Below are 13462 nucleotides of genomic sequence, written 5' to 3' on the forward strand. Positions count from 1 at the left end.
AAATGAAAATCTAATGAGAAGCGCCTTAAAGGGGGCGAGACATGTCAGATACTAGAGAGCATTTGATTGGTCAGAGAATATAAAAAGAAACTGAAGTGATGTCAAAAAAGTTTATCTGTTTAGAAGTGACAAACCGAAGACTTGGGGTGTTTATATCTTCTAAATTTGAGTTTTGTCAATGTTTTGGTGCACTCTAGCTTATAGATATCCTTAAAATTAACATACTGACATGTAACATCTAAAAGAATTTTTTTAATAAGGCCTTTAAGAGCTTAAGAGCAACTTACAAGACAATTCTAGCATCTACTGTCCTAGAACCCTTAAACATTACTGTGTATTCCAGTGACATAAATCACAGAAGCAATTATAGCAGTGTAGTTTGCCACATCATAACATTCCTAATAACTTGTATAATATTTTCTAAAAAAGCTTCTATCATATTCGCATCAGCCTGACCACCGAGCCACTGTAGAGGTAGCAGACTGAAAGAGAGCGATTGTAGGTGAAGGTGGAGGTCAGCGTCTCTGCAGAACTGCTGATTTCCTCCAGCTGTTGCTGTCTGAGGTCGTGCTCCTGTAATCTCTCCACATCAGTGTGAATGTGTCCCCTATTGAGTGTACCTGTGCTCCCTTTGACCCCCATTCATCCAAGTGCCTCGATTCCAAATCTGCTCTAACATGCACAAAAAAATAAGGGAAGTAAAAAATGGTTCAAAGTTTCTATGAGGTAGAGAAAAACCAAGGGCTCTGAAAAACAAATCAATAAAATGGGCAGAAACATAATTCAATTCAAGCCGGATCTACTTCTTGTCATGTATATATGTCTTAAATTTAAATATGTGTGTCTTTTTTTGACCCTGTACTCTCTCTGTGCCACAGGTTTATGATACTCCTCCTATGGCAATGAAAGGCCCACCCAGTGGTCAGGAAATCTACGACACTCCACCTAGTGTGGATAAAAGCCAGCTGCACTACCAACAAACGGTACCCATCCATCTTTTTCATATTTATCTTATTTGCATATTTGATCTGCACATTAATGGGTGCTTAAGAGATCTGAATTGCCTGAAACAAAATGCCACAAGTCTCTAATACATGCAGAAAGGATTGTGTAAGTGATTGCTACTTTTAGCCAGACTTGGCAAGTGTATTACTGTTGACCGCCAGCTTCAAACACATGCTGCCCCTCCTAAACTCTACCCACTAATGACATCTCAGCCAATCTGACGACAGCAAATCATACAGCGTTAAATGATTCACAAGCAGAAATATTTTCTGATTGGCTAGTCAGTCAAACACAACACCTGTTTCATTTATATCTAGGAGGAATAATGTCAGCCCCCTCCCCCAACACAGCATCCAAAAGAAACAACAACCTTGCAGCACTATCAAATAGTGTTTAATTTTTTAAACAGTTCTAGACTGAACAAAATGATGTGAAACAAATTTCACTCATAAATTGCTAGTGTGTTTTACATCAAGTAGCATATTTAAGATTGAACGTGTATTCCTTGCACAAAAAAGCTTAAATTGTACACACAGTCACATTGATTCATACCACATTTAGGTAGCGTATTTGATTTGCAATATACTGGCAGTTAACACTGGGCATATGTTAGATATTTAATTGTTCATGCACATTTCCTGTTTAGTGGTCCCTTATTAATCGTGAGAGTTACGTTCTAAAAATAACCCGCAATATGGGAAATCCGTAAAGTAGTCAGCTTTATGTTTTACATTTTAGATGTTTTAAGGCTCTAAAACCCGTCACTACACACTTTATACACTTTTCTAAGAGAGGCATTAACATTTTCACACTTATTTCTCTTGTTTAAACGCGCAAAGTTCAAACCTTCGTCCAGTACTATAGAATAAAACCAACTGCAGTAACTGATCCACAAAACTAAAGCAGACTCCTTACGGTGGTCTTGTTGTGGACAGTTACAACTCTTTTGCATCCTTGTTGAACTTTATTTCTGCTGTCGTCCATATGTTACTTTTTTCCTTCTTTATGTTACTTCATTTATTCCGTAATGGTGCGTTACAGCCGCATAACTTCTATCCTTGTTTTAGCATGTCCAGAAGTCCAACTTTTAGTTCGATGGTTAGCATCTTCCTTTTGAGTGCCTTTGATGGTGCTGAATGTTTCGTCAACATTTGTGGGGTTTGTTGGGGAGAAATACTCCAAACATACAGTACAGCACTTAAGAGTCACACTGCTAGTGATCAAAGATTTATGTACATTTGGCAAGCTGAACGCATTCTTTACTGTACAGGAGACACGGCATGGAGAAGATTGATTGACAATGGTCTAAATAGGTCTGTCATAGGGTGCAGAACACAATGCGCCAATTAGGATGCAGAATACACTGAAAAAATCTGTGAAACTACAAGGCTGCGAAAATGTGAACCGCATCATAGCGAGGGACCACTGTATTTTTACATTAAATAATGCTTTCCAACATCTAATGCTTGAAATAATATTTAACTGTTGCATAATTGAAGTTTTAAAGATCAACTCTTTGGCAAATCTCAAATGCAATCCGTTTGTTCATTTATATATATTTTATATTATAGGGTGTAACACCTAAATTCCCTTGAAACCTTTAAAATGGCTTACTCTCAACTTATATGAACCAAAAATGTAACAATCAGATCACTAATGACTTCAGTTATGATTATAGGAGGCTTGTTTTGGTAAACACATTATTTCTTTTTACAGGTATATGACATTCCTCCATCTGTCAGCAAAGACGTTCCAGATGGTCCAATCAGGGAGGAAACGTACGACGTTCCTCCTCATTTTGCCAAGATGAAGAGCCTGGAGAATCAGAACCAAGCCTATCTGTCTCAGATCCCTGGCGGTCCCGAGCCTCCCATACCAGAGGATGTCTATGATGTTCCTCCTCCTCAGCTAATAGGAAAACGACAGCCTGAGGGCCAGGAGATCTACGACATCCCTGCCAGCCTGCGAAAAGGTGGCCCACAGGACCACCACCCCACAGATGTGTACGACTTCCCTCGCGAGCGCCCAGCAGGCGAAGATTCAGGCGATTACGTGTATGATGTGCCTCCACAGGTGGTCCGTGATGCAGCGGCCACCGAGGAGCTCACGGTCAGCTTCAAACGGCTGTCAGCGTCCAGCACTGGAAGCACTCGCAGTAATCTCTCCACGTCCTCTTTAGACATGGTGCCAGTGCGGGAATCTTCCGGGCCAGGTCGCTTGCTGCTCCTGGATCTGGACCAGGCTATGGAGCGGCTGTCCCGTCATCAACAGGCTGTGGAGAGCTCCGTTTCTCTCCTCATGTCGTTCATCAGTGGAAACTGGCGCAGCTCCACTCAGATGGAGTCCAACCTCCCTGCCATCCGACAGGCCGTGGACCGCATTCGTGTGGCAGTCAGGGACCTGCTGGAATTCGCTAGAGGTGCTGTAGCCAATGCCACCCAGGCCACTGACCGCACACTGCAGACCAAGCTTGGCAAGCAGGTGCAGAAGATGGAGGAGGCCTTCCAAGGTCTGGTGAGGTACAGTCAGGCACTGGACACTTTGGGCTGGTCCCCTGCAGCCCTGATGACATCTCAGCCAGGCACAGGTGGGGATGACCTGGACCGGCTGATCATGTGTGCACGTGGTGTACCTGATGACACCAAGCAGTTAGCATCGTTTCTCCATGGCAATGCCTCTTTGCTCTTCAAACGGACAAACAAGCAGCAGCAGCTTCCTTTGCCACCTGTTCCTCATACCGGTGACTCGCTGACCAATAATAACAACATCTCAGCCTATCAGTCAGGGACACCAGAAAGGGCCAACATCCAGTCCCGTCCATTACCCTCCCCTCCCAAATTCTCAGCCGAGGAGGAGGCTCCAGATAGGCCGTATGAGACAACAGAGGAGGGTTGGATGGAGGACTACGACTATGTCCATTTACAGGTATGCTAAATACAAAAATCTTCAGATTGGTTTTCTAGTTGTATGTTCTTATTGGTCTGCATGCCATCCTTATATGGGCTGTGCCTGTAATCCCCACTGTGTCAAGCCTCAGGCCTTTAATCAATCACCTTGATTGCATGTGCAGACCTGCTTTTCCTTAAAGCCCACATACATCTTCCTTTAGCACCAGCTGTTGCCTGTCATTGTGTCAAAACTTCCATGGAAACTGTGCAGATAAATGACCACAGTTTAGTCATAGGGGCATTTTTTAGTCTTTCAGGCTTTCCGTGTAACTGATATTTTCCTTTAAAAAAAAAAAAAAAAACTTATTTATTTTATATGCTCAAGGCAGATTACTTCATCACCTAAAACATTTATTTTTATTGATTTTTGTTTCATTTGAAACCTCCACTTGGGTAAAAAATCAGAGGAGGTATGTTTAATTAAGAGTCTGACTTCTGTAATCTTTTCAACAGCCAAAAATGGCTGTGTTAAGTTTCACTGTGATGTTATACTGCCCCCCTGTGGAGTGAATAGAAGCTTTTCAGTGCACACTGTGTGAAAAATGTGGTGGAAACATGCCAGTTGTGACTAATAGTGAAGGTTTACCTTTTTAATATGAATCAGTGCACAGATAATTAACAAAAACCTTTGCTCGTTTGATAGAAAACAAATTGTGGCCTACCTTTTTGGATTTAAAAAGCTTTACAATTAGTCGACCCAGTATCCATTCATTCATAAAGTAATTTTTTTTTCTATTTTAGGGTAAAGAAGAGTTTGAGAAGAACCAAAGACAGCTGTTGGAAAAAGGGAGCATCAAACAAAATAAGACTCAGCTTGAACAGCAACAGGTATGCGAGACTATAACACCTTTTATGTTATAATAATACACAACATCCTTTTTCATAACGTTAGGACATTCCGTTTTTTATCACTTAAACTATATTAGAACATAATTAATTGAAACGTAAATGCCCATAAATATGCCAAGGGGTATAAATACAGCTGATTTAGAGTTTAATGAAAAAATAACATATTTAATGATGCTCACTTGTTAAGCCACTTATATTTTACATTATACTAATTTTTAAAAACATTATGCTAATTTTGCTAAGCTTTGACTTATTATTACTACACTGTAAAATTTATATGATCAATTAGTCCTGACAGCATGTTTTTAGGTTATTGTAATATATTAAACTTATTAAAAAGTTTAAAAGTTAAAAAGCTGTTTTAAGTCAGTTTAACATAATAGTTCAATGGACTCAAAAGGCTCATTTGATTCAGCTTAAAAATTTAAGGCAACCAGGATTTTTTACACTGTTTTGTTTGAATTTAAATATACTTTTTTTGTATGTATACATGTAATTTATTTACAGCGTTGGGCAAGTGACTTGAAAATTGTAGTGACCTAAGCTATTAGCCACTCTCCCTAAAATGTAGCTTAACTACACGAAAAGCTACCGCCTGGGAAATGGCACAAACTAAGCTAAAAGCTACTTGGCAAAAGTAGATTAACTACATCTAAGCTATTTTTGCAATTTTAATTTTTAAATCGAAGCAACTTAAATCTAAGTCAGTCATACCTTAGTGATCAATAAAACTATCAATGAAACATGAGGCATAATTGTTTAGTTCAGTTATTTACTGCAAACTATATTATGTACCAAACAGAAACAAAGTATTAGACCAAAAACAAAAAAATCCAATAAAACTAGGTGTTACACATTTATAATACTACATTATTTATAGTAAAGGGAAATATTTAGGAATATGCATTATATTGTATTTATATATATATATATATATATATATATATATATATATATATATATATATATATATATATATATATATATATATAAAACTATTTATTAATGAATTGCAAAAACATATATACATAATGTTATATGTTTAATAAAAAAGTACCACAATAATTTTAAAATAAAAAGTTAAATAAAAACTACCACAAAAATTTTATTTGAGTACTTCACTGTTTAGTTCAAAAACATTATAGTACTTAATATTACTGAAGTATTTTTAAGCACAGCATCAGAATTAACATTATTGCATCTTAACATGTACTTCTCGAGGTATGGTCACGAGGAATCCTGCTTCAGAAATAACTCCTCTCGTTGTCTTTAGCCTATTTGGTTGGTGACTTTACCATCCTGGGGGTGTTTCTAAAAACCATCGTTAGCCAACTAAGGTCGCAAGTTGTGTCGTTACACACAGTTTGTTGATTTGCCATTTCCCAAATCCATCGTTCCAACGAACCTTCGCAAACTGCGTCGCAAACTTGTATACTTGCAACTACACCTCTGGAGCTGTAGTTAGAAGCAGCTACAGCTCTTCTAATGCTCCAGAATAGGCTGTGTTCTATTCCCAGTTATCCCCCTATACCCCATTTCATTTAGAACATTCTAAAAAACATAAAAACATAAAAAAAGTATTAAAGTCATCACTCTTAGGTGTTTTTTACTTTCATTATATTTTTACAGTTCAGTTTTATATTCATGTTTACAACTGACCACCCTTCGCAGTGCATTTTGAAAACATTGGTGTCATTTTGAACACAGCCGTTGCTTATGACGAAAGCTATAGGTGACCTATTATTTAAAAGTGGAATTGAGGCTACATCTCCAAAGCTTGTGAAAGCAAAAAACACAGCATACAATAATGCTTTTAATTTATAGTAGGTTATTTATTACGTATCTGTATACGGTATATTACATGGGCCTGTTGATTAGAACATTTCTGCAGTGGTTTGCATGCGTCAAATTGTAAAAGTAGACTTTTCAAAAAAATAAAAAAAAATTCATCATCATTAATATTATTATTAAAGTAGGATTTTTTTCATTTCCAAATAAATAATAAATATTCATTTTCATTTTTAATAAATCGCCTCATTATTTATTTATTTATATGATTTATATATGATATTAGAATACGTGTTAGCTTTTGTAAGTGGCTTTATGTTTTAGAATAGAATATGCAATGTTCCCAATATTTGCAAAGGAAACACAGGCCCAATATGTGCCATTTACATATATTTCAATTAATATGGAAAACGAGTGCATGTTTTTACCAAAACTTATATTACGTGAGCATGTAAAACAATATAATTTGCACAAAGAAATGATGTGGTTCTTCTCTAAAGAAGTAGTTACTCCTCCCCGTTTAGAGCATCATTATGGGCTTTTTACGTTAAAACTAAAGTGGTTTAAACAATGGATCTGCAGCAGAGAAACTATGGCCTTTGGGAAACACTCGTCACTACATCGCTCTTTTCCCAAATGATGCAGTGTACTATATTAGTTACGTCGTCGTTTGGGAAACGCATCCCAAAGTGAGATGAGGCAGTACCGCACCAAAACAAGAAGAAGATTTTGCCATTCTAACTATCATATGGATTTACTTTCATGGGCTAAACAGCAGCCTTACAGCTCTGTGAATGTCCGTACCGTCACTCAGGCTACATTCAAACTGCAAGGCTTAGTGCTCAAATCAGATTTTTTTGCATGGCTGTTCACACTGCTCTTATAAATGTGGCCAATATCAGATTTGCAGTGTGAACAGAACATGGTCCTAAACTCACCCGCATGTGCAAAAGTACATTACGGAGAGCAAAAAATGTGCACACGTGTATACTGTATGAAGTGAGCACGTTGTCAGATCATGCTTATATGATTATTACCCTTTTTACAGACAACCGTGGTGTATTTCATAAATAGTAAAGGGTTGTTCTGCTACTGCTAATGTGTATTTCGGCATTTGAGACCTAAAATAGTACGTGGTGCTCTGACCACCGGTCTATTAAACTCATAAAGGGTTAATGAGCAGCCGCAGACTAAACTGTGAAGGCGGAGTTGGTTTATATCTGTTTGCAGAGTTATTTAATTTTACTTCATTATAAACAACAGACACGTGCAGAAGGGGGGTTTGAGTGCTCGAGCACCTGCCCTTTTTTCTATCGAAGAGAAAGTTCCCTGTCCTTTGCACATATCCCCTAGCCGCAACACCCATGATGCTCTTCATCTTCGCGATCAACCCATGCCTTAATCGTAACCAGATTAGTTAACAAGCACCAGTTTTGCCTTCAAAATTCTTTTCAAATTTAACAACCAACTTTCTGTGGTACTGTAATCGCCCTGTGTGCCATTCTACTATGCTGCTGAGGAGTAGATGATGTCTGCAGCACAGAATGATGACGTATGTTGCTCGAAGATTATGTAAAAGTCACATGAGATCCAACATAACCGTTCACACTGCGGTCGCATTGCAAAACATCAGATCTGTGTCTGATTTAAGACTACATTTGAAAGTGGCACAAATCTAAACAGAAAAGATCAGATTCCATGCGGTTTGGACTGTTCATTACTGTCATTACCTCAGTCACATGAGGGGGAAGAAATTCGATTCGGGCTACATTTGCCAGCAGTGTGAACATAGCCTTATTGATCTGCGATCAATAAATGTAGTTTGTGTGGATGCTACTGCGCTACTTGACTAAAAAATAGCTTTTCTAGTGAAAAGCTATTTGATTTAGAAAGTAGCGACACACTACTGAGAAATGTAGTTAAGCTAGAACCATCACTACTTGTAGCGACGCTACTGCCCAACACTGTTCATTAATATGTTTTAAATATCCTGCAAAAAAGTTGAAAGTCCCATGTTATATCGCAAACCAACCATATTAATCTTTTAACTGACAAGTATACATTTTAAGTACATATAGATTTCATCATTTATAAAAAATATACAAGGTGTATTAAGTAAAATATGAAAAATAACATTCTTTACAAATACATTTATGAAATTTTACTCACTCGTGTCTCTAATCTTTAACAGCTGAAGCAGTTTGAACGACTAGAGCAGGAGGTCTCTCGACCAATCAACAATGACATTTCGGGTTGGACTCCGCCCTCTCACTACCCCCAGACGCAGCGCAGTAAACTGTGCATGGGCGACCGGCAGCTACTGCTTTTTTACATGGAGCAATGTGAAGCCAACATCACCACGCTCACCAACGCCATAGACGCGTTCTACTCCTCCATTAACAACAACCAGCCGCCCAAAATCTTCGTCGCCCACAGCAAGTTCGTCATCCTCAGTGCCCACAAGCTGGTCTTCATCGGAGACACGCTCTCTAGGCAAGCCAAGTCTCCAGAGGTTCGCACCAGAGTGGCACAGCACAGCAACACACTCTGCGACAAACTCAAAGACATTGTGGTCAGCACCAAAACAGCAGCCCTGCAGTACCCCTCGCCAGGATCCACCAGAGACATGACAGAGAGGGTGCGGGAGCTGGCGGGATGCACCCAACAGTTTCGCATGGCACTCAATCAGCTACTGGCCATGTGAGAGCCTCGGGACAGGGCCTGTTTTAAACTCACTGGACAAATGTACCCTGTGCCACGAGCTTTTTATCTCCAGGACTAAAAGATTAATGGGCAGAACGATTGGTTGTAAATGAATCATTGTAAATATTTAAGTTGCTGTATGTTGGGGTGAACAAAGACGGTTGAGGAACTTTTGGAACAAGGGAGGAGAGAGAGATGGAGATTATCTAAAGGGTAGATTTAAGACGTTATGCATTATTATAGCTAAACTGTAATTATTGCTCTGATTATTATAATTGTCATTATTATTATTATTATTATTATTATGAGATGCTGACTAAAGGTGTTTAAAATTTTAAACGTGTATGTAGAAGTACATCCATTTCCATCACAGATCAACAACTGAGGCTTTTTATAAATGAATTGTGCCTGTTGAAAGCGTTAAGGGCACTTAACGTTAATGCTCTTTTATCTGCTGTTCATACAGGGTGGGTCAGTGTGAACGCAAAGCATGCTGGGAGTGAGCCAATTAACAGGTTTCAGCTGCATACAAAATCGCATACTTTCGTACTATACAGTAGGCTAAAAATTAGTATGTCAGAATTCATTAAAGAACTGATAGAGTCTAACTAGATTTTGAAGTGGACATTTGATTCCACTAGGCCACAGGAGAGGATTATAGTAGTAAAAGGATGCAATTGATGCCAGTTGGTCACATGATCAGGACAATATGGCAAATATAGTACATTCATACATTTTACAACATTTATTCCTGTTCTTTTTGGCTTAAACCCTGCTTTTACTGTGAGATTTCAGCCACGATTTTGTCATCTGAGACAAATGTGAGATTCCTGAAATCCTAGTCTAAAATCTGTGGTCTTTGATCGTTGGTTTGACATGTTCACTGACAGCCACGTAATGCCTGTTGTGATCAGATTTTTCTGTCAAGGTCTGCAAGTGTCAGATTTCAGACACTTTCCTGCAGTGTGACAACAGCTGCGAAGAGCATCAATCCAAAAACCAAGGAGCTTCAAATTTGATGACGCAATCCATGCGACAATTCAAATGACCACGAGGTAATGTCAGAACAATGACATTAAACTCTGGGAGCATTTCCTTTTGTGTTTGGCATGTCTTCATTGTTGTTGAGTCTGACTTTATGACAGCTGAGATCTTACAGTGTAAGATAAGAGCCATGCTTGTGCAGTCTCACATGCTACAGTCATTTAGGATTATAAAAAAAATTGCACAGTGTGAGCAAGAATTAATCAGGGTTCACCACAGCGGAATAAATCGCCAACTTATCCAGCATGCGTTGTACGCAGCGCAACCCATCACTGGGAAACACCCATAAACTCTCATTCACACACATACACTTTCATTTTAGCATAAGCAATTCACCTGTAGGTCATGTCTTTGGACTTGTGGGGAGCACTTGGAGAAAACCTACGCAAATATGGGTAGAACATGCAAACTCCACACAGAAATGCCAACTGACCCAGCCAAAGCTCGAACTAGTGACCTTCTTGTTGTAAAGCGACAGCGCTACACATTGCGCCACCGCACCACCCCTATTTAAAACAATTTATATATATATATATATATATATATATATATATATATATATATATATATATATATATATATATATATATATATATATATATATATATATATATATATATATATATATATATCTCAATCATCTAAGTACAAACTACTAAAAAGAGTATGCGATTTTGAAGCGCAGCTGCCTCCTTATTTACTGTGAGAGTTTCAATCACTTATTTCCAGACTTTCTCCATAGCAATGCGATGGAGAACACAAACTTTTCTATTAAAAAAACAACAACATTTGAACGTATTGAAATATTTCCTGCCTGTAAGCTCCACAAATGCCTGCTCACGGCTGTGCCCCTCTGGCATGTTTTAGGCTAGTTTGAAAACCTATCACGCCACTATTACTCAGTCCTTACTCAGTGATCTTTTGACCTTTACTGTAGTGCCACGTCCTGCTGGACAGGTGCATTGTGGCAACAAAATTCAGTCCCTGATTTCAATTCTGATCTTTGTCTTAGATCACATCCGACATAACCTGAGGCATTCAGTGCACAAATGTATTAGATCCAAAACCAGCTTGTATAAAAAAAACTTTCCCCATTGCATCTGTTTTCTGAATCACCTTCCTGAAGCTCAACCTCCCCCGCATTGTCTTTTATCTCCCTGTTGGTTGTATTCTAAATTTAAGAATATGTCAGAAAAAGTAGTTTAATGAAACCTATTAAACTTTTTAAGTACTGCAACATGTTGTTGTGCATATAGTCGAAATCCTTATCCATCTGAAATAAAGAAAGAAAAAAAAAGCATTTAAGCCAAACACAGTGAGCTGATATATGTTGTATTGTTATTCTGTTCTCAAATCTGTGTTCAAGGATTTGAATGATATTGATATATGTTACTGTAAATTGCATAACTGGAAATATATGTTTAATATATTTTCATTAAAAAATACATTTTCAGTCCAAGTTTTTTAGCAATACAAGTTCTTAAATCAGCCAATCACTTGGCAGCCATTCAGTGCATTCAGGTTCAAACCAAGCCAAAAATGACAACAACAAAAAAAAAAAAAGAAAAAAAAGAAGGGCCTTAAATGCCAATCTGTGGAACTGCATTCGAAATGTGAGCGTTTATTATGACTGTCCAACACAGGGGTGGCCAACCCTTTCCTGAAGCCACCTTCCTGCAGATTTCAGTTGCAACCCATATCAAACACACCTGCCTGTAATTATCACGTGGTGTTCAGGTCCTAATTAATTGGTTCAGGTGTGTTTGATATGGATTGCGACTGAAATCTGCAGGAAGGAGGCTCTCCAAGAAAGGGTTGGCCACCCCTGGTCCAGCAGAATAACTACACATCACAAAGCTCACATGAGCTCAAACTGATTTGATTTGTGGATGTGCAGCAAGTGCATGATGATAAAGATATGTCAATATGGACGGGGGGAGCCGTCAAGACGGACAGCTGGGGCCTGTTTCAGAAAGGAGGTTAACTGAAAACTCAGAGTATTTTAACCCTGAAATGAGAGAAACTCTGGGTTTTCCGTTTCAAAATGGCAGGTTTGTTAAACTCGAGAAAGCAGGGTAAGTCAAGCCTGTTTCTGAAAGAAACAGCTTTCTCCAGCTGAATTTGATCTGCTCATGCAAAGTTATAGCAAATATGACTTATACATTTAAAAAGAAGCAGCCATCAGTGAAACAGACAGTTAGCGTGAGAAAACAGCTGCTCAAGTTAATACGTAATTTTTAATTTAAAGTATTTAAATATTTAAATATAATAAAATAAGTAATGTAATGTGTGACGTTTATAAAATGTTTCTAAACTTTTATACATGTTTAGCAGTTTTAATAGATTTAGCAGTGCACTTGTGTGTCTGCCTTTTTATTGATCAAGTGATAGAGGTTGATATAACATTTAGAAGGTAAGCAGTGCTAAAAAATAATTTTTAGAAAGAATAGTAATCCCATTAATCTAGTAACAGTACATGTCAAAGGTTAAGCTAATTATTTATGAAAAAAGAACAAGCCATTCTCGTACGTGACTTTGTTCTATGTGTGACAAAAATTTAGGCAATATCTATGTTTCCATCCAAATATATTACATAAATTTGTGCAAAACTGGAATAACGCCTAAAAGATGCGAATAAAGCAGCGTTTTCATCTAACAAGTCAAAGAGAACACAATCGTCACTTTCTGAATAACTTGCGCCAAATATCATCAGTAAAAACAGAATTTACTGCAGTAGAAGAAGCTGCGCCAATTATTTTTTTATTTAATAAATGTACTTGCGCCTCAGAAGACAATGCTGACACACAATGATTACGTGGGGGCGTTTGAAGCCATGAGACGCGGAGATCTTGACACGCTCCAGATGCTCGGAGGTAATTAATAGTATACAATAATACTGAAACAGGTAAGGCATTTTAGAATGACCAAAACAACATTTGAGATGTTCTACAGTGTTCACACACATTTTCATCATCATCTCTAACAAACCTTTTTTTAATGCACATACTGTAATTTGTTAAGTGTTTCCTTCGTAGTTCATGCGCATCTTTTCTTATCAAATAAAAGTTTAACCTACTCAGTTATGCACGTTTTTATGCACATCTCTAAAATGAGCTCTAAAATAG

The 13462-nt window shown here is 38.0% G+C and overlaps 1 protein-coding gene across 4 annotated transcripts in view; it reads left to right on the forward strand.

Annotated features, from left to right (window-relative positions):
- Nucleotides 1–11796, forward strand: part of bcar1 (BCAR1 scaffold protein, Cas family member) — a 181048-nt gene extending 169252 nt beyond the window's left edge. For 3 of the 4 annotated variants that reach the window (XM_087292457.1, XM_087292458.1, XM_087292459.1), the window contains 4 exons: nt 879–983; nt 2722–3930; nt 4695–4781; nt 8782–10566. In XM_087292457.1, coding sequence (XP_087148583.1) covers nt 879–983; nt 2722–3930; nt 4695–4781; nt 8782–9294 — 1914 coding nt within the window. In that variant the 3' untranslated portion in view covers nt 9295–10566. 4 annotated transcript variants of the gene reach the window in all.
- Nucleotides 11797–13462: the final 1666 nt, after the last annotated feature.

This window comes from Danio rerio, chromosome 18, assembly GCF_052040795.2.
Source record: "Danio rerio strain M-AB ecotype USA chromosome 18, GRCz13ab, whole genome shotgun sequence".
Taxonomy (NCBI): domain Eukaryota; kingdom Metazoa; phylum Chordata; class Actinopteri; order Cypriniformes; family Danionidae; genus Danio; species Danio rerio.